Genomic DNA, 22,699 nt, shown 5'->3' with positions numbered 1-22,699 from the left:
TTACAGCATTTTAAAGTCAATCGGAGCCACCAACTTGAATTTCAAGATAGCGTCAGAGAGCGAAATTCGACTTCTACTAGTTTAGCCACCCAATACTCATATTTAATGTGAAGCTTTGATGCGATTTCTATCTAATATTGAGTTTAGATTCTGATTTTTTGTTTTTTTATATGAGTTTTGTTTTGAATTCGATTCTTATTCTAATGTTGAATTAAAATTTTGTTTTTTTTACTATCATATATTTTTTCTAAAGCTTAGAAATGCTAATTTTTCCTAATTCGATAATGCATCGATATTTTGGTTTGATATTTAACCATCACTCATAATTTTGGCTCGTTAAAATAATAGAGAGCGTTCATATGACTGAATAATTCAGAGCGTAATGAGATCAAAGCTACAAGCATTCAACCACTCTCTGGAGCCACCAATACTTTCACTCTGTCAACAGAATGAGTAGAAAAACTAACATTTCCAAACAAGAGTTAACCGTAACAAAGCTTAAATTTTCCCATCTGAAAGATGTAAAATATCACTCGGCTCCTTAGGCCTTACAGCAAACGAGCCTTCGAAAGAAAAATAAATGATTAAATTTAAAAAAAAAAAAAGCTTAAATTTTTCTTATAAATGTTAGAAGGCAGCAGGTCTCAAAGTCAATGTCGGAAAGACCAAGTCAATGGAGATCAACACAGAAAATCGTTTCAATTCCGTGACAGTTGGGCAACAGGTTGAGAAAGTGGAGTGCTTCCAGTATCTTGGCAGCCAGATTACGCCTGATGGATCAGAAAAGCTCGATTTGCGTTTGCGAGTTACCGAAACATCTGGCGCTCACGCCAGATCTTTACGAACGAAAATCTGAATCTTCAATTCAAATGTCAAATCCGTCTAGCCGTAAAAATCCGCACAGTTGACGGAAACCTCGACTGGCAGCAAGTGAAGACGCTGGCTTCGGATCGCCAGTCGTGGAGATCTTTTATCACAGTCCCATGCGTCGGACAATCGGCACTGGACCCCTAGATAGATAGATTCAATGTTATATTTCATGTGTTATTTAGAGACAATAATATCACAGAAAGGATGTATCAAAATTGTTCATAATTTACTGACCTCGCTCTCTGGAGCCACCAGTGAACGCAGCCGAAGCTTGTGTTCAGAAAAATGAAATAAAATTGTTCATCGATTTTTGACGCACCAGTCTATTTCAACCGATGAGATTCTGTTGTTATCTCTACATCCCTGAATCAAAACAAAAGGCTAACGGGATGTATGCACCCTGAAACGAGTTCGTGTCTAGTAGATAGTATCAGTTTTTTGGGATACAAAAAGTATTCGAGTGGATTAATTGAAACTACATAAAAGAAACAATCATTTCTTAAAATTCAAGGTATGTTTGCTTTTTAAACCTGCTGAAAGACAAAAATCCTTCAATAGGATTCGGTTTAAAAAAAGAGAATGTTTTCACATCAGGACACAAGTCTAATGAACAACGTAAATTGTTTCAAACTTATCACATAAGTAGGTAATGACATTTTAATGAAATCCATTTGGAATCTTCAATAAACGTTTATTTCATTTCGTCCAATCAATGACTGAGATGAATCTGTTCTATAGATACTGTTCCATTTATTTTGAAAGGATTTTAACCTTCGCTACTTTTTGTCCTTTGCTGATATGTTTTCGTGCCTAGATTTTTTCTATTCTTTACATTATAATCAGTTCAACAATCCATAGAATTCAAGAAAAATTGTCTTCAATTTTCTAATCACACTGATGAACTGGCTAGACTGCATCCAAGTGGTCATGAGGGACCGTGACATTTCTGTCACCTTCACAAACTTTAAGTTGGATAAGTCAACCAACAATTAAACACCACTGCTGCTAGTCACCAACCATGGTCTCCAAACCAGAAAAACACGGTCGATATTCGGCGAGAATGATGCCCATGAATCCGTGAGATCAGGAGTAAAGAGGAAATAAAATCCGGCCAGTTTGCCGCGTAGTTTATGCAAGTAATTGACCCAGTTTTCCCATCATTCGATAATAGTATAGTAGGAAGTCGGTCGGTGCGGACGGAGGTTCTCATCAGCTTTACCACGCCACCCAATATCAGCTTTGCTAGTGAGCCCAACTGAGGGTAAAAAAGGGAAACAAGAACAAAATGGCTATTTGAACGATACTTTAGTTTTACTACATTGACTGCTCGAGTTTGGCCCTCACAAATTCCGTTCGAGGACTGGCTGGTTGGTGGCCTCGTGTCAAGAGCAGTCAGGCCAGGACACGTGGAAGAGTGGCAAGAACGTTCCTGTTACATGCCGTTTGACCTGAAGTGGCGTGTAGCCCTCTTCTCGTAAGGTTATGCAACAGCTTCGGCTAGAGGTAAGCAAAATTAGAGCTACGTCGAGTCGTCGACGATGACGATGATATGCTATAGCGCTTGTGATTGCCCCCTGGAGATGATTATTCATTCATGGGGAGAGAACTTTTTTCGGGGGGCTAGCAGTCTATACTTGTGTATTATTGTGTGAGCTTTAGCATGAATACGAACATACAGCCAGTCTCGTGAAGGGAGGCTAGTGGTAAAAAACATGCCGGTTTTTAGAACACGAAATGTCAAACTCATTGTTGGCGTTAATCGATTTTCTGATTGGAAGTTGAAGGACACATCGCAAATGCCTAATACAGGTACTTGCATGCTGTTTGAAAGAACGGGTTGCGGATTTTGACTCACCCGTTATTCACTGTGAGTTCAGGTTCAAGATCCTAGATTGACAAATATGTTCAATATTTTAGTTATCTCGCGCACGTTTTCACAATTTGAATCTAGTTTATTTGTATTTTTCGTATAGCATCTATCGATTGAACAAACAAATAATACGTCACCCCACGAATGTGGGTGGGACATCCTTTTTTTTCCAGCCCACATCACGTTTCACGACCGACTAATGTTAATTTTCTTTCTTTTTTCCCACTTGCAGCGATATCGCGAGAAGAGAATGACGACAGCACACAGCACAACAACCACCACCATCACCCCCACCATCATCACCATCATCATGGCCATGGCCACACGCGTGGCGGCAAAGTGCCCTTCAACGGTTACACCTCCGAGGAGTATCTGGATCGGCTGGAACCGAACGGAAACATCCCGGCAGACAAAACGTACAACAAACGTGAGTCCTGTTTTTGTTTTTCTGTTTTTTTTTTGCTCGTAGTTTATTAACGGCGGGAAAGAGCTTACCAAGCGGATTGCACTTATTTGCAATTTATTTTTGAGGAGGGGGGGGGGGGGGGTGGTTTGTGACAATTTTGTTCCTATAAAATTTTTGCTTGTACAAAACATACACAAAGAATTATTAAAAAAAAATGTGTAGGTACTATTCAATTATTTAGTTTAAAGTTATTTTAAATTAAAAGTTATTTATTTCTAATCATAACTTTGGAAAAAAGCCCTAGGAGTTGCCAATTTCTTTCATGAAGTTTTGACAAATATGAAGACTTGTGATGTAGCTCAGTTGACAAGTCAGTTTCCTTCTGAGCTTTTGTCCGTGAATTCGAGCCCGAAAGTCAACATCGAGTTGTACCGAATAAGCTTTTTTGATGACTTTCTACCGAATGCATCGTTGATGAAAGTCGCGAATGACACCAGATATGTTAAATAAAACGACTGTAGCCGAAACATTAATTTAAAACAAATCAATAAGGGATTTTGAAGGATTACATCTAAAAGATAAACTTTTTGTGTTAACTTAAATTGGCAAGAATTCTTTTAAACCACAAGCAGAACGATTATAAGCATTCGTGAAAATGCATCAAATATTCAGAAATAAGAGAAACAAATCAGGTTTACGGTACAAATAAGGGTTTTTTTCTTCTATTGTAAACCCGAATAAAATTTAAGATATTTGTTTGTTGTTTTTATTTTGAAGAATCTGCCATATAAATAATGTTTAAAAATAATTAAAATTTCCCGCTGAATTTCACCTGATACAAGATCTTTTATCGACAAAAATTATCAATTAAAATTTTATATTTCAGAACTGAACCCCATGAATAAAGTTTCTAAAATTAAAATCTAGATTTTTCTAGCTTGATTCTAGCTCTAGCTTGATTATAAAACTTAAAATCGAGTCGGAATTTTGCTTTTTGAACCTCAATTCAAAATCTGAATCTAAATTCCAGATAAGTAAGAGAATAAGTAAAAATGAAAATTTGATTAGAACTTTCAACCAGAGATCTCTTACTCGATTCTGAATCTACGGGTTTCTATATATATTTTTTTTCACTTTTTTTCGTAATTAAACTTGTGAATTTGAAAAAAAATTCGAATGACGAAATTGTTTCAGATTTTTTCAATCTGGACTCATTAATATGTTTCAATTATGATTACAGATTACAGTGGTAAGAGGCAGTTCTATCAAATCGTTCGGCGGATAAATCTATCGAAAATCGCATGTCGGAAGTGATAAACGGATATTCTTTATCGTTGAGCTTTTGCATGAACATCCGGTAAATGGTGTTTTGAAAATCAACCTCAGTGAAGTGAGCACAGAGAGATTTAGTTGAGTGATACTATTTCGATAATTCCCCTCGGGTTTCGGTAAAGCACATATAGATAGTCCCCAATAGATACAGTGAGCACGAAATAGTGTGCGTGAAGTCCCGTATATCGGGCAGCCTAAGTGAAGGGCTAAAAAATTCGAAATTGTTTTGGCGCGCGGTAGTGTTTTCGAAGACAAATAAGCGGAACAGCTGAGTAGTTCGAAACAGAGAGAGTGAGTAATAGTGGTAGCAGCAAAGCGAAAGCTCGCTCTTGCCATAAAAAGCTTACGGGTCAAAGTGAACGGGAGTGAGAGAATTAATAGAAGAGAGGCGCGCTTACCACACGCAGTGGCGGGAGTGAAAAATAGAGCAGGAAAGCTCTACTGAAAACACGTGCTTGAGTGTTTGGTGGTGATAGCAAACACGCCCTAGCGAACCTGGTCGCCTGGTAGCGATAGTTGTAGTTATCGCTGAAAACGGAAACGGAAGTGAGGGGTGGGTGGGGGCTCCCTTTCCAATTTGGGTTATTAGGGTACTCTTCCTACTTCCCTATTGATTACCGCAAGTGAATCTGGTAGAAAAAGTGTGCAAATTTAAAGCGCCATGCCCGGCGCGTCCCCCGGGGATGGGGGTTCCACAGTAGATGTGGATTCATCTCCAATCCCCCCCTATATGCGTTCGTCAACATTTGACGGTCGCAAAATATTTCTCATGGTCAAACGCGCAGCAGAAAATCCTAACCCCTTACCAAACAATCCATTTTGGTTCTCATCAATAATCGAGAGTAAATTGGGAAAACCGCTTAAAAAAGAGGTAGAGATGTCGATCGATGGAAAAGGGTTAAGTTACACCCTAAGCACCTTCAATATCAAGTTAGCGGATGAATTGAAGAAAATAAAGGTTCTCGATAATAATACAACGGTGGATATTTTCGATCATCACGGACTCAACAAAACATTGGGAATAGTTTTCCAGCCGGAATCAACCAATTTGTCGGAAAATGAAATTTTAGAACAGCTCAAAAACCAGGGAGTTACTGCAGTCAGAAAAATAACAAAATTCGTCGATAAAAAACCAGGTGTACTTTAATGGTTTTAACATTCGGCAGTACACGTCTTCCTCAAGAAGTGTACTTTGGGTGGATGAAAGTCTCGGTTCGTACTTACTACGAAAGTTCAATAATTTGCAGGAATTGTCTGGAGTACAGACATACCAAAAAAAGGTGTCAAGGGAAAACGCGATGTACTAGATGTGCCGGTAATCACTCAAACACCGAAAACACATGCACAGAAAAATTCAAATGCCCACACTGTCCTGAAGAAAATAACGAACACTCCGCGGCGGGGAGGAAATGCCCTCTGTATCGCCATGAGGAAGCGGTCATTCGCGTAAAAACGGATGAGTCCATTTCCTGGGCTGAAGCTCGGAAAAAGGTTAGCATGCCAAACGCTACACCCACTTATGCATCGGTCACCGATGCGGACAGTGTCAAGAAAGATAAAATCATTGAATCTCTTATAACGAACGTGAAAACTCTGACTGAAAAAATTGAAATCCTAATGAAAGAAAAAGAACAATATTCGAAGATTGAAGCCGAATTTTCCTTATACAAGGAAAGAGTAAAAAACTACTTCCGCGAACACAATATTTCCCCAACAATGACACCAAACAAAGATCGCAGCCGAGTTGGATCTCCAGCATCTGGAATGACAACTCCTGTTGTTAATCAACAACAACAGCCAGAGCAATTTCATGCTGCAGTTCAACAACAACTTTGGCAACTTGGATTCCAAGTTCCCAAAAATGTCCCGAAAAAAGTAAATACACAGATGAACCCGCCATCTCCAATGGCAACGAGGCAAACAAGTAAAAATCAACAACAGTCTAAAAATGCTGGTGAGAAAACAGGAAAACGAGGACCACTATCTCCTTTAGCCAACAAGAAGAAAAACAAGAACGCAAAACAAACGGAAACTGAAGAAGATGAAGATGAAGAAGAGCAAGCAACATTAGATGATTCCGACGAAAGCATGGAGGCAACCAACGAGCAGTTTTTTCGGAAGTGAAATGATAGCAGCATATAAAACAACAGAGCAAATGATCGACACACCATCACCAACCACCAACAACATCAGCAACATAAACAACAAAATCACGGAGCTACCAGGCCATCTGTGGCACGGGATCTCCGAAAGTGAAGTAGGGTTCCCGGGTAATATGTGGGATGGTAGGCTAGCCCTCCGGGACGCAATCCTCATACCCGTAGAGGGTGAACCTTCTCCCACAGCCCAGATAGGCGCAACGATGTCCCAAAGCCCTCGCCCCCCGTCGGCTGCTTGGCATGATCCTGGGACGCCAGATGTTCGTCGAGAGCGTGCCGTACGGGGGCAACCGGGGCACTTGCAAGTAAGTTCCCTTAACAATCCAAACCGAACAGTTTCAAACTCGCTCACCCTTCCTAGGTCATCACAAAATTCGCAACAACACACCACCCACAATTCGCTAACACCAGGAAGGGCGAACATATCGACACACTTTGACCCCGGCGAAGGAACCAGTAGAAGTTTTACGCACCCACTCACCCATGCAGCGCCATCGCCTCGATCCGCGAGATCTAGAGGTCAACCACTGATACTGCAGTGGAATATACGAGGATTTTGGAGGAACGAAGTGGAGCTAACGAAGATGGTCTGGAACAAACAACCGATAAGTATAATGTTGCAAGAAACACTCACTGATACTTATAGTACTTTTTGGGAACGTAACTACAATATTTATACATCTAAATTTCAACCAAATTCAAAAAAAGGGCATGCGGTACTTGGAGTATTGAAACAAGTACCACACGAAGTCATTGACCTCGATCCACGCATTCCAGCGGTAGCAGTCAGGTTACTTTCTCCATTAAAAGTAACTTTAGTCTGTGTTTACAACCACTATAAAACAGGATATTCTAATATGGCAAAAGAAGCGCTGAGATCAATAGTAGAAAATCTCCACCCCCCTTTTTTAATAGGAGGAGATTTTAACGGTCGTCATACTGCTTGGGACAATACCACAAATCCGATGGGCGAAATGATTTTTAATTGGGCAGCTGAAAATGAAATGGTTGCACTAAACGACGGTTCAATTACTAGATTTAGTCCAACTCAAAATAATCAGGACACATCAATTGATATCACTTTTGCATCCACATCAATTCTTAGTAGGTTAAAATGGTCAACCCACTCTGAACCCTTCAACAGTGATCATATTCCTATATTAGTTATGCTTGATGGAATATTTGAGAATCTGCCTACTGTTAAAAAATGGAAAATTAAAGAAGCTAATTGGGAGAAATACCAGCAAGACATAAGCGACGAACTTCTCTCTATAACGCTACCAAATATAAGTAACATTACTAAAACCATTTTCGAAACCGCAAAACGCGCAATCCCGCGTACAACGGGAAACACTGCTCCAAAATACGCTCTGTGGTGGACTGAGGAAATTGAAGGAAAAATTCGAGACAGGAAAGAAAAATGGAAGATTTTACGCAAAACATTAAGAACAGACGATAATTGGGGAGATAGAAACGAAAATTTTAGACATGCTAGAGCCGAGGCAAGGGATGCGGTCCAAAAGGGTAAAAAGAAAGCCTGGGAAGAATTTGCCAGTTCTTTCAACGCCCACACACCAACCTCCGAAATGTGGCAAAGATTTGGTAAAATAACGGGAAAGAAAACATCCCAAAAAATAAAAATGACGATAAGAGGAGAGTACACTGAAGATTCACAAAAGATAGCCAATCACATAGCAGACAACTTCCAAGAAAATTTCACTCAAACCAATCATCCAGATTTAAGCATAGAACTTCCACCATTTATTTCAAACAACGAATTTATGGACACCGACTTTTCAGGCGCAGAATTAAATTCAGCTCTGAGCAAATGTGTTGGGAAAGCAACCGGACCGGACGAAATAACATATAGTATGATTACGAATATGCCACCAATCGCAAAAAGAGTTATACTTAAGTCCTTCAATGATTTATGGCAAAGGGGAGATTATCCAATTGAATGGAGGGTAGTATAATTATTCCTATTCCCAAACCAGGTGATTCAGAAAATTTTCGTCCAATCGCTCTTACTTCATGCTTAGCGAAAACTTACGAAAGAATGATAAACCGCAGACTCCAGTATTTCTTGGAAGAAAATAATGTTTTCCATCGTAATCAACATGCCTTCCGCAGTGGTAGAGGCACCACTAGCTACCTCAGTCAATTAAAAGACATATTAACTGAGCACCGTCATGAAAGGAAACATTCAGAACTAGTTTCACTCGACCTTTCCAAGGCTTTCGACAGAACTTGGCGAAAAGGCATCTTACAAGCGTTAGTGAGAATAAAGATCGGAAATTGAACTTATCAAATGGTAAGAAAATTTCTTCAAAACCGGATGTTTCGAGTGGGAGTAAATGGAGCCCTGTCTTCTGCTCGACCACAAGAAACTGGAGTGCCTCAAGGCTCAGTAATCTCTCCAACACTTTTCCTACTGGTGATTAATACAGTTTTTGAACACATTCCCAGAAATATTAAAATACTAATTTATGCAGATGATATCTTGTTGATTTGTGGAAGTAAATTTGCAGCTATTTGCCGCAAAAATTTACAAAAGGGAATTGATGCTATAATGAAATGGGCCGAGAAAAATGGATTTTCAATTAATGCCAGAAAAAGTACTCTACTACACACATGCTCTGGTACAAAAGGTCGCCATCACTTTTTCAGAATGAAAATGCTTAAAGCAAACGGTGTGGAAATACCAAGGAAAAGAAGTACTCGAATATTAGGAATAAACATAAACCAAAATGGAAATGCCAATTCACACATCAAAACAGTTAAAGTTGATTGCGAAGCAAGGATTCGATTTCTTAAAGTTATCAGCAGATTTGGTAGTCGCGAAACTCTCTTAAAAATTGGATTTGCAACTGTAATAGCAAAATTATTTTATGGATGGGAATTCTTCGAGCCTCAAGAAATCCTCCAACTGAAAACAACCTACAATAATATGCTAAGAACAGTATCAGGAGCTTTCTACACAACGCCAATAAAAGCTTTGTATGTAGAAAACGGAGTACTGCCATTCGAATTTCTCGCAGTGGAAAACTGGGCGAGAAAGGCCATCTGGATATCTGAAAGGGTTAACTACAATGAAAATTATATACTAAACCGAGCAAACTCTCTACTTGAAAACCTCACCAACCACAAAATTCCCCCTATTCTAAAACTCCACACAGAAAATGGCAAAGATTGGAAAAAAGGTGCATTAAACATCGATTGGACCATTAAAAGAGAATTTAAAACTGGAGGGAACAAAAAATTAGCTACATCACTTTTTGCAAATCTCAAAAACAATAAATACAATTCAAAAACAGAATTGTTTACTGATGGTTCACTAGCCAATGGAAAAGTTGGTATTGGTATATTCAGTTCTATGGAGAGAAATATTTCAAAACAGTTGCCAAACACATTTTCTATATTCTCGGCGGAAGCAACAGCGATCAAATTGGCAATCCAGCAAGCAACCACACCTACAGTAATTTACACCGACTCGGCAAGTGTTTTAACAGCTCTTGAAAGCGGTGTGAAACATCCAATAATTCAAAGCATTCAGAAACACAAATATTTGCAAAATGTTACGCTAGTATGGATTCCAAGTCACGTCGGCATCATTGGCAACGAGAAAGCGGATCAACTTGCCAATTTAGGACGAGATGGAGATATACTATTGATGAACACGCCTAAAGCGGACGCGCTAAAATGGGTTCGACATCAATTATGGAAAACACATGGAGTTAACTGGAGGAATGAACAGGATATCGCGCTAAGGGAAGTCAAATCGATCACGGGAAAATGGACTGACGTTGGAACTAGGAAGGAGCAGAAAATATTGACCAGACTCAGAACTGGTCACACTAGGATAACTCACCAACATATACTGGAAGGAAAGGAGACACCCACATGCTTAACTTGTGGTGTAATGATTACCGTGAAACATCTACTTTTGGAATGCCGAAAATATTCAACAATAAGACAGAGTATATTACTGGAAGGAGGACTAGAAGTGATATTGCAAAACGAAACAGAAAGTGAAGAAAAACTGATAAGATTCCTAAAAATAAGTGAATTGTACAGCGAAATTTGATGAAAAATTGTAGAAACGTTATTTTCCAAACACGAGGGTGAAAACTTAAGGTTAATCCCTCTAAAAATAAACGATACAAAAAAAAAAAAAAAAAAAAAAAAAAAAAAAAAAAAAAAAAAAAAAAAATATATATATATATATATATATATATATATATATATATATATATATATATATATATATATATATATATGCATTTAAATTGATGATCCAAATTTCAAGTCCAAATATTGAAAACGGTTTGAATTTTAAATATTTTAAAGGAAGAGTTTCGAATACGGAAAATCCATCTTATTTTAGTTTGAAATGCAAAATCAAGATCCGAATCAGGATTCTATCCCAAGATGATCCAAAAGGAAAATCAAGAACAATAAACTTAGTACTTGCTAAATATTTTTCCGCTAGTATCCAGGCTGGACAAATCCGTGCTATTTTATCTTAAAACCTTGCATTATACCGGGAAAATTTTTTCAGATTTTTCCCAAAATCCGGCCAATATCGTGGTAAATTTCAGATTGATTCCATTAAAATCAAGAATAAAAACACTTGAAAATTTTATTGTTTTTATCGAAACAAATCAGTCGATTCATAATCATATTTCAGGCTTCCAAAAAATCGTTCATGTTTATTTTGACAAAATTAGGTTGAACAACTTTTTTAAGTCTAAAGACTCAATTTAATTTTATTTCTATTTTGCAAGTAAAGTGGCAAGCTTACTCTAGCTTTTTGGAGCCGTGGAGTTAGATTCCGAAGAGTCTTACTTTTGGAAATAAATATTCGGAACTGAATCACTGTCAGAAAATGAGATTTTTTTTTAAACTGTAGTAAAATTGTGGACATGCGATGAGATTTCTAGGTTTTGGACGAAGTTCTGAATCGAGAATGTTATACTTGACTAATTTTAGTTATAAATCAAAATTTGATTAGGAATTTCAAATTTAAAGTCTAGTGATAAAAATTTCGCTTGGCATTTTTGGATCCTCATGAGGGGGGAATTAACCGCCAACCCCCCCCCCCCCCCCCCTCTCCGTTCCTACGGCCATGTCCGGGATAAATAAGGATATGTTGGATGATTTTGGTCGAAAAATAACAAATTGTTACCGCGTAAACGCCTTGGACATTCTATGATCACCTAACTAAATAATTAGAATTGCATCAATTCCACTAAAATGAAAATTTCTTGGTCCAAATATCAGAATAATGTTGTACTTTCCGATGGAACTCGCTGTACCAGATGGTTAGCAGTATTCTTGGTATGATTTGCAGTTGAAACGGAAGTTGAGATGAGCAGAATATTCTTGTGCTGGTCAATTTTTGCAAAGCCAGAAAAACTTTCTTCAGCGTGCACTCCTACAAAACTGTGTTGGAAATCTTCCTCAAAACGATCAAGATGGGTCTAAATAAACACTTAAATCATTATTGACACTAAATTTGGTTTGAACTGCAAGATAGTGCTGCCATCTACGACTTGAAACTGGAAAAGTGTGGTTAACTGAAAAAAAAAACGTTTTTGAAGTTCAACCTGTTTTTATTGATTCAAAATGGTCCCAAAACATTTCACGACTTGTTCATGATGAAATTTTGCAGTTTGAAAAAGTATGATAGCTCGAATGTTAAATTCCTAAGTGATATGAAAAAATCTCTCAAAACTCCTTCAAACCCTTTGGAAGGCTGGAAAACTCCCGAAAACGTAATTATCTATTCAAATAGTTTGTTGAAGCATTATCATTCACTGTATAACTGCAATTTAAAAAAAACAATCTTGAATTTTGTTGAAAATAAGTGGTACAATTCTCTTTTAGCTTTTTTTAATATATATATTTGGTCCTCAACGCCAATTACTTCATCCGAAAATAGCAAACTTATGCTCGATTGAATGATTTAAAACAAATTGTTGTAGATAATTTTGATGATTTTCAATCATTTATATTTTAACACTTTATTGACCGGCGACTTTTGGTAGCATGCGAAGTTATCTTTGGTAATTTTTTTTTATCTATTTCAGTGTATTTCAGTTTAACCTTCCAAGGCCGTTTGGGTCAATATGACCGAAAACGCACATTCAAATCATCTTTATCTTCATTACAATATACCGAAGAACTAAGATTTTTAAGAGACCAAGTATGTTCTGTGAAAATGATAATCAAATTAACGAGAAAAACAACTTAAATTTTTAAATTTAGTTCATTGATAAATGAGATAAAGGGATGCAAAGCCAAAATTGGATGTAATTTTTTAAGTAAGAATTTTTCCTACCGTAAAACCCGGGAAAGCGGTCAAAATTTTCATCGTACCTCAACATTATTATACATCGTTGGATAAATTTATTCTTGAAAATTCCAAATATCAAAGAAACACTTCGGAAAATTTATGAAATTTTCAGTGATGCTACCTAGTAATATAATGTACACATATGCAAAATTTTGTGATGATCTGTTAAGTAGGTTTTGAGATGGCGTCTAATGAAAAAAATCATTGACAAAAATTTTTGGGCAGGGTCTTGAAAAAACTAAGAAAGTCCCATTTAAAGATCCCAAAACAACTGGAAATCAACTGTGCGACTAAAATTCATGTGGTAAATCATTCTAGTAGTCCTTTAGGGTCTAACAGTGAACTAAAATTTAAATATAAGTAAGAATAATTAATTCCATGAAAATATCGGAAGTGGGGGGTTTAACAAAGCGCCATCCAAACCATTCAATTGGAGAAGTGGTAAAGCAGGTGAATTTATCTGACTTTTTGTTTGTTTGTTTGTTTTTTTTTGTTTCGATTATAGTCGTTTTACCATCTTTTTGGCATTCACGACTTTATCAACGTTGCAGTTGGCGGATCATTTTTGAAAAACTTATCCGGTACAACTGTGTTCGATGTTTACTCTTGGGCTCGAACTCGCGGACATCGGCTCAGGAGACAACAGACTTCCCAACTGAGCTATATCACAAGCCATTTATCTGACTGATTTATCCAACAAATAGAAAAACAGACCAAACATCGTGTCTTAGTGAGAAAAAGCTGTCCACCCATAAAATAAACAAAATACGGTGGTTTAATCGTGCGCAAAATGGTAGGCTCGTTAGCAGCAAATCGATACGAACTTTTTAGCAAGCATCAGGCGGATCTCCTGTCAGAAATTTTCCATTGAAAAGACTCGCCTGAATGTTTCGAGGTAGAACGAGAAAAAATTTAAAAAAAAATTATATCTAGTACTAAAAATTTGGCTGACGATTTGTGGAGGATGCAAATCGATAAGCGGCCTTAACGGCAATTAACGGCCTAATATACCAAAAATTCCTACAAAAGCGACCGTTTTCCTTTCATGGCTTTTTCAAAGGTTTGTCAATGTTAATACTCTGTTTTGATTGAATCTGAAAATTTTTGAGTTATTTTGATGGTCAAACTTTAGGGCATGAAGAACGTCAACAAAAAAGCCTTGATTTAAAAAAAAAACTGTAGTCCATAGTGTGCAATATAGATAGCGAATATGTCACCCAAACATTTTATTCAATAAGCTTATCCATTCGACTTCGCTATCTCAAAAACTACTCAACAGATCGCCACTAAATTTTGCACATTACTAGGTAGTATCAGTCTTCCGAAAATCACTCGGAAGAAACGCTCATGATAGGTTTCTAGTTGGAAACATTCAAAGCCGATTGCTGCTGCCTGTTGTTCCCTAGAGAATCGGCAGAGCGACAATGCGAAGTCAACGTAAACAAGATTCAAAAGCGAGAGCGGACTTGCATCTAAGTCGATCTCTCAAGCTCACTACCTGGTGTATCAGAAGTGATTGAGACACTGACTGATACAAGATCCAATTCGAAAATCCACTCACTCACTCACTCAAACTCAATCAATGCGGCCTTGCATCGGTTCATACTGCCTGCGTACTTTCTGGCAAAGCGGCAGAAACATATGTTCATACGTACTGCCTGCGTGTTTGAATGACTATTTTAATCCTCCCCAACAACAGCAACAACAAAGCAAGATGTATCAGGCAGACAGCATTCGATCATCGACCAGTAAACGAGTGAGTGAGTGAGTGATTGAGCAAGAAAAGTTATTGACTGAAAAAAGAAACTGAAAATCAGGTAGCTCCTCACTCAGTTAAGAATTCCAACTGGAGAAGAAACGTCTCTCTTTCAAATTTTATTTCTTTGATTCTCGGAGCAGCGCTGTCGAACACAATCTTTGCCCCACTGGGAGATAAACCAACCGACAATTTAGGTTTTGCTATCGCTGTTGAAAACGTTTCAGTGTCTCTCATGAGAATTGAGTGATATTCGGAACACTGGGTAGTATCACTGAAAATTTCATAAATTTTCATGGATCCGCTTTAAAGTTATTCACAAATGAAAATGTTGCATTTTTTTTTCGAATACAGTTCTTATTCTTGTTTTGCCCACTGTATCAGCTCAGATTTTCTGACAGCAGTCTGTTTTAGACAGATTTCAAATCTTTAGGACATACTTGTTCTAATGATATGGAATGGATTATTGTTTTTCATTGAATAGTGAGATTATCAGAAAAGTGAAATGTTTTTTTGTTTAATCACCACCTTCTGCCTTAATCAATTGAATTCACGAGTCAGAACTAGACAACCTTATTTGTGTTGCGATTTATATGTTGCCATATATTTTCTTTGTGTGAAGCTCTTAATAAAATGTTGTTGGTCATTTATTTATTTTTTATCAGGCTATGTTGTTTTTTTTTTTTTAATAAGCTTGGCGCTAAAAATTCTCATGATAGCTTTTTTACGAGAACATAAAAAAATTGTTTCTCGAAAACTAATATTAAATGTCGAAAACTAGATTCTTGAAAGAGATCAGATAAAAATGCAACTGAACTTTTTAAATTTGAAAAATGAAGAAAAATTTCCATTTCAATCTTCCTTTAGATAAAGTTGTTGTGAGCCTCATATTGACCAAAGTGATACGGGTAAATATACCTATAGTGTTTTGGTTTTGATTTGATTAATATACCTTTAAGATTTTTTTCTGTTTTAAATTCATCATATAAGGTATCTCTACTTATAGATTATAAATTGAATGTTTTATACAACTCGTATTCCTTGTTGTAACCTGCATTTTTCTAGTGATAGTTTTTTTTGCGAAAATCACTGCAAACATTGGAACGTTTTTCTAATTATGAATTTCCTCAAATTTTTGTGCTATTGAGAAGGGTCATAAATGTCCTTAAATTCTGTAGGAATTACTTGATGCTGTTAAGTAAATAATAATTTTTCAGTTTTAAAATAAGTGAAAAGTATGATATCTGGTTTTATTCTCTACAATCAAGAACTCTTTTCTGATTCACGATTTCATGACAACAGTGCCAAACGTTTGAATTTCTCTTAACTTAAAGCGAACTACGTCAGACGCGATAAGTCTTGGCGATAAGAACTCTGGAAAATTAATCTTCTGATAAAAACAATTTAGCTCCAAATATTGGCCCATCGATCCGCTCTCAGCCTAAATGCACAGACCCGATATCAAAAATTAGCAGAGGAGGAACACACTGTTGTTACAATCCCAGTTTTGTAGAGGCACATTCGCGTTCGCCTAAAGTCTGTTTGGGGCCAGATAAATTCAATTTTCTCATTAGGCTTCCTGGGCTTCTTGTTTCTGGTCGTTCGCCCAAGGACTGCGGTTGAATGGATCGATAAGGGTGCTCAAAAAACCGTCCCCACGACAACGACGCCAACACGCTTTGCAAAAATATCCTCCACCATCATCGACGGACTCTGGCGAACCAGAAATATATTCCGGAATGCTTGAATTTATGATAACGGTGCCGGACTCGAACGTAATACTATAAGCCCATCGAATGGGGTTTATCTTCGTGAGAGTGGCCTTGTGCCGTAAAATTAGGTTGAAGCGCGCGGTGTGTGTGGACATTTGCCGAAATCATTCGCATTGTTGGCGGGATGGCAATTATGGATCCTGGCCAAAATAGTTGAACGTGTTTTGCTGCTGCTGCTGCTGGGTGCAGAAAATTATGAGAAGCTGAATGGAAGCATCATTGAGAGAGATTTTTTCCTGTGCTTGCTCCGGGTTAGGTTAGAAGGCTCGGTGCAAATCGAACATGTAAAAAGTTGGTGCCAGACACGACTGGCGCCAGTGAGTCCTTTGTGTGTCGCATACGATGGAGAAAGGTTTTTTTGTCACTTTGTTAAAATATCAAGCGAAATATTTCATGGAATTTGTTTAATCTTTTTGAATTTTTAAACATGTAGGTTTTTTTTTAAATTCTTAAACTCCATCACTCCTAAGTTTCATCTAAAGCTTGTTTCAAGCTGCTTTAAAAAAAATAGAATGAGACCCTCACAAAATGTATCGATAACCATCTCCACCAACATAAACTTCAACACGTTTCGACTTTATTTGGGTGACAGTAAATTTTTGCCATCTCTTTTATTGTGTAGCCAATAGGTACTATGTTCTATTCCTTTGTTGCGGTCCTTCCCATGAGCTATCAAGTTCTTGTCTTTATTCCCGAATCCCGATGCTTGGTGCTACAGTAACACTTGACTTTAATTCTTAGCGTGCGTATTTCGACACCTTTCTACTAGGACATAGCACCCATAGTTTGGGTTGCAAGCTGGATGTGCAAGCAGCAGAACATTATGAAATAATCTGAATATATTTTATCTCTATTTTTAATCGGCTTCAACTTAAGTGCTGTTATGTGTAAGATTCATCATTTGTATACCACAACACTTATTTAATTTTGATTTTAATATAATGTATTTTTTTTTAAATAAATATTTTCATAATTCAGTTCCCCGTCTGGGCTAAAATGCATAGAAATGCAAATCAAAGATTCACTTTTTCAATCTTAATAGTATCCGTTTGTTCATTTCAAAATTTTTCATAAGGAGTGTATTCGAAAAAATGCAACACTTTGAATAGTGAATAACTTTTGAATGCATTGATGTAAATTGATGAAATTTTCAACGTAGTTACCTGGTAGTTAGTTATTTGGTGAATTTAGCCGAGAGTCCTCCTTCGGCATAAAAAAAACATATTTGACTTTTTATCACTCAACCATCGTTTATGCGTAATGGCACAATTCCAATCCCAATTAAACATATTATAAATTTGTGGGACTTATTGAAGAGCTTTGCAGAGAAAACGGTTGCATTTGGAAGCAGTATTCTCTGTATTTTCCATCGTGTCAATCCTTATGAAAGACTGAGTATTTGCAGTTTCCACATAAGGTTAGCCTCCTCAAGTACTAGACATTACAATTTTCAAATTTTCTCCTCGTTTATCTCCGGAACATCCAGGCGAGATTTTTCAACTAAAAGTTTCTGATTGGAAACCTGCCAGGAGACCGCTAAAAAGTTCGTTTTGCTGTCCATTGTAAATTTCTTCATAATATCTTTCCGAAAGCAGTCCAAATATTTTGCACACGATTTGACCACCGTATTTTATTTATTTTACCGGTGGGCAGCTTTTCTACCTTGTAAAAATGAAGTCAGGCCAATTTATAAGTCATCTAATCGAATCAGTCAGACAAAATTGACTTTTTAATTACTTCTTCTCTACATATTTTTGGATTGAGCTTGATAAAACCTCTGACATTCATCTCACTACACGGAATCAATAATCTTCACTTTTACTCAAATTTTAGCTCACTATTGGGTTCTCAAGAACTTAATAAACGATTTAACATGTAAATTTTGGTCGAATAGTTCATTAGACTGAGTTGATTTGGGGTCATTTTTGAATTTCTCCAATCCTGGGGTCTTAAAAGCTTCATCTTGGTCAAAAACTCATCCATGATTTTTTGTAGAATTTTTAAGTAATATTTACATGAGTAAATTTGACCTTTTAGGTTTGTATGGGAAAATTGAATATTTTGTACTAAAAAATCAACATCGTTTTTGTTTCTTCTGTGGAACCGAGCCAGCGGACAGTTTTTGTGCCAATTTATAAAATTCCCAAGGAAAATTTTCCACTGAACAACTTTGTCGAAGACCGTAATTTTGTATCTTATTAGGCAAAAAAGTTTTAGCTGTCTTTTCGCATTGATAAACAACAAATTCAGTTGACATCACTGCTGGAGCCTCGCGAAGTATTGCAAGCAAAGTAGTCATGCAATACCTCGCTAGGCGTCCTACAGTGGTGTCATATGAATTTATTGTTTATCAAAGCCAAAAGCCATATCCTCATTCAACACCTAATACCAGTGATGGTAAATTTCGCCCGTCACGCTTGACCCGACTAGTTTTGTTTCATCAAACGACTGGCACTGTTCTCAATTGAGGGAGCCTCACTACTCGCATGACGGATAAAGCACGACAACAATCAACATTTCTCCATCATCGACTGGCGAAGCTCCTACACAAGGTCAAAATTTCTCCTGAGAGTGACTGGCAAATCTCTTCACACTTCGATCGGCTGCTGACGGCAGGTACAACTAATTGAACGACTTGCTGGCAGAGAGCAATAATAGCAATAAAAAACTGAAAACGAGCTTGCTGGCAGGAGCAACAATAATACTAAATGCTTTTCTTGTTCCTCTTCGGTCGTCTTCGGCTTGCTGGCAGGAGTAACAATAATTATAAATGCGTTTCTTTTTCGTCATCGGTCGTTTGAATGCGATTGCTTGACTAGGTCATTCTTTAGCTTCAAATGACTGGGGAATGAATGACTGGCAAACGAAGTGACTGGTCGTTAAGGAACATTCAATTGAGTTTGACGGACCAAGAGGCTTCACAGTCACAGCTTCACGCCTCATGACGATGACTTTTGCCAAGCCTGCCTAATACCTTTTTTGCCTAATAAGATACGAGGGGACGGTCTTCGACAAAGTTGTTCAGCGGAAAATTTCCCTTCGGAATTTTATAAATTGGCACAAAAACTGTCCGCTGGCTCGGTTCCACAGAAGAAACAAAAACGGTGTTGATTTTTCAGTACAAAATATTCAATTTTCCCATAGAAACCTAAAAGTTCAAATTTACTCATGTAAACGTTACTTAAAAATTCTACAAAAAATCATGGATGAGTTTTTCACCAAGATGAAGCTTTTAAGACCCCAGGGTTGGAGAAATTCAAAAATGACCCCAAATCGACTCAGTCTAATAGTTCATTTCCAGCTGTTTTTGGGTCTCCTATTGTGACTTCACTGGATTTTTCTCGATCCTGCCCAAAAAATTTTGTCAATTAACATCAATATTGGACGTTATCTCAAAAACCACTTAATTGTCATCAAATTTTGTACACGTACACATTACATTACTAGGTAGCCTCACTGAACATTTCATCAATTTTTATCCATGCATTCCAAACTTATTCATAAAACAAAGTTTCGTCGCGCTTACTAATAAACAGCTTTGATTCCATTTCTACAAGGTAAAAAAAAACTGTTCACTGGTAAAATAAACTAAATACGGTGGTCAAATCGTATACAAAATGTTTGGACCGCTAGCGAGGAGATATTTTTAAAAATTTCATATTTGACAGCAAAACGAACTCTTCAGCAGGCACCTGGCAAGTTTCCAGCCAGAAACTTTTCGTTGACAAGTCTCACCTGGACGTTCGGGAGAAAATCAAAAAGGAAAAATTGAAAAAAAAGATGTCTAGTTCTGACTGAGAAGGGATGATCCTTGTATCAGTCAGTGTTTCATAACGATTGACATTATGAATCGCTGAAACTACGAAAACTACTGAACCGATTGACTCGAAACTTGGCAGGTGGGTGCTTTTGAGGCCTGGGAAGGTTTCTATTATGGATTGAGACCCCTCCCTCTCCCAGGAAGGGAGGAGGGGGTCTTTTAAAGAATAGACAAATGTTTTTATAGCTCAAGAACTGATCTAGTAAATTGAAACAATTTTGGCATTTTGGTTCGAGGAATGTTTCTATGAATATTTGTCTACCCCTCCCCCTCCCTTACTTCCAGTTGGGAGATAGAAAGGGGGGAGGGGGGCTAACTTACATTTTTTTTAATAACTCGAGATTAGTTCTCGCTAAGGAACCAAATTTGGCATGGAAGGGTATTCGGCTGTAAGGAATATTTCTGTGGTGGTTTGGTACACCTCCCTCCTTCCAGTGAAAAAAAGAAAGGAAGTGGGGCTCCCATATAGTTTTTTGTGTAACTGGAACACTTATCAAGTAAATTCTACCAAATTTGGCATGGAGAGATATTTGGGTACGTAAATATTTCTTTGATTATTAGGGACCTCTCCTTTTCTTTTCAGTGGAAATATAGGAAGAGGAATGAATCCAAATTTGGAATCGAAGAGTATTTGAGTACGAAAAGTGAGTTCATGATTAGTTGGTACCCCCTCCCCCTCCTCATTTAGTCGGAACATATAAAGAGGTACTCTAAAACTAATCGAGCAAATGGATACACATTTGGCATGATAGATAATGTATTTGGGTACGAATAATGTTTTTATGATTATTCAAAACACTTATTCTTTTTTCCAGTGGGAAGAAGGAACAAGATGAAGGGTGCTTTTTTGTCATATCTCGAGAATTCATAAGGCAAATGAAATCAAATTTTATTAGAGGCCCCACCCGCTTTACAATTGGAAAGAGGAATGAATCCAAATTTGGAATCGAAGAGTATTTGAGTACGAAAAGTGAGTTCATGATTAGTTGGTACCCCCTCCCCCTCCTCATTTAGTCGGAACATATAAAGAGGTACTCTAAAACTAATCGAGCAAATGGATACACATTTGGCATGATAGATAATGTATTTGGGTACGAATAATGTTTTTATGATTATTCAAAACACTTATTCTTTTTTCCAGTGGGAAGAAGGAACAAGATGAAGGGTGCTTTTTTGTCATATCTCGAGAATTCATAAGGCAAATGAAATCAAATTTTATTAGAGGCCCCACCCGCTTTACAATTGGAAAGTGTTTGAACCCTTCTTTTTTCCAGGAGATGGACAGGAAAGGGGCTCCCATACGAGCAAAAAAACAATATTTAACGAGTTTTAATGCATACGAAAAATATTTCTTTAATGATTTAGAAACTCACCTTTCTTTCAGTATGAAGACGTGATGGAGTGTTTGTCCATAGCTCGAGAAATTTAAAACATTGATTGAAAAATAAGTTTTAGACCAGTTTTAGAAAATAAAAAAAATCATTTCAGAAAATTAGAAATATTCATTTTGATATAACAATTTCAAGCCAATATTTAAAAAAGGTTGTATCTAAATGATGTTAAAATTTGATATACAATTAGGTACAAATATATCAACATTTTTATTTTTTCAAAATTTTTATTTTTGAAAGGTGTAGCAAAGCACACTGGGTCAGCTAGTAGCTAAAATAAAAGGATAAAAGTTCCACTTTTTGCCCTTTAAGACCACCGAACTATGGGCAAAAAGTACTATTTGGTGTTTTGGACTCTTTCGTAAATTTTGGATTTTTTTTAATGAAAATTGCTGTTTTTAATAATTTTAGACAAATTCAAACAAAAATTGTTTAAAAACAACTTATAAAGTAGGTTGATTTGTGTTTTTTTCGACCCTACTTTTTATTTTTCCTGAAAGCCGTTTATTGGACTAATTGATAAATATTATCAAAAAATTTCATGAAACTCAAAAAAAAAATGTGTGAAATGATTTATCAATCATGAGAAAAGATTTTGTTTTACATACTGGCAACATCTCTGTTGAATTTATACTCATTAATTGGTAAAAATTACCCATTTGCATGATATTTTTAGCTTTCTTTGACAATAATTCTAAAGACGGTGCTTTGAGGTGCCTGAAAACTCTTTCATTGTATTTTTAGGACCTAAAACTAGATCTTGAAAGTGAAAAGAGCATAAGCCTAATGCGGAGCTTTTTTTGACAAGGCTTTAAAGGCTTTGGCAAGGTTGACAGAAGAAGAAATTGATATTTGATCCGGCCTAACACAACACCAACAAAAAAACTCCCATTTCAATTCCCCAAAAATATGAATCTCCACTGAAATTTTTCAATGACTTAGTTTTTTTTCAAATTATAGCAATCTTT

The 22,699-nt window shown here is 36.9% G+C and overlaps 2 protein-coding genes across 2 annotated transcripts in view; both read left to right on the top strand.

Annotated features, from left to right (window-relative positions):
• The window catches only part of LOC129752850 (cyclin-dependent kinase 14), a 172,701-nt gene that overhangs the window by 27,986 nt on the left and 122,016 nt on the right, over positions 1-22,699 (top strand). Inside the window, exon 3 of the mRNA XM_055748635.1 lies at positions 2,973-3,167. Coding sequence (XP_055604610.1) covers positions 2,973-3,167 — 195 coding nt within the window. The remainder of the gene's footprint in view (positions 1-2,972; positions 3,168-22,699) is intronic.
• Positions 6,463-7,127, top strand: LOC129750926 (uncharacterized). The gene is made up of 2 exons (XM_055746126.1): positions 6,463-6,942; positions 6,999-7,127. Exons 1-2 carry the CDS (start codon positions 6,550-6,552, stop codon positions 7,074-7,076), a joined length of 471 nt encoding a protein of 156 aa, XP_055602101.1. The 5' UTR covers positions 6,463-6,549; the 3' UTR covers positions 7,077-7,127.

Source organism: Uranotaenia lowii, chromosome 3 (genome assembly GCF_029784155.1).
Source record: "Uranotaenia lowii strain MFRU-FL chromosome 3, ASM2978415v1, whole genome shotgun sequence".
Lineage (NCBI taxonomy): Eukaryota > Metazoa > Arthropoda > Insecta > Diptera > Culicidae > Uranotaenia > Uranotaenia lowii.
Note: the sequence above shows the minus strand (reverse complement) of the source record. Positions and strands in the feature narration are given on the sequence as shown.

What these genes read in the sequence shown, in the direction of transcription:
- LOC129750926 (XM_055746126.1), top strand. Translation starts at nt 6,550, where the DNA reads ATGATTCCGACGAAAGCATGGAGGCAACCAACGAGCAGTTTTTTCGGA. An exon ending in GGCAACCGGGGCACTTGCAA is followed by an intron (nt 6,943 to 6,998) that starts GTAAGTTCCCTT and finishes CACCCTTCCTAG; the next exon opens with GTCATCACAAAATTCGCAAC.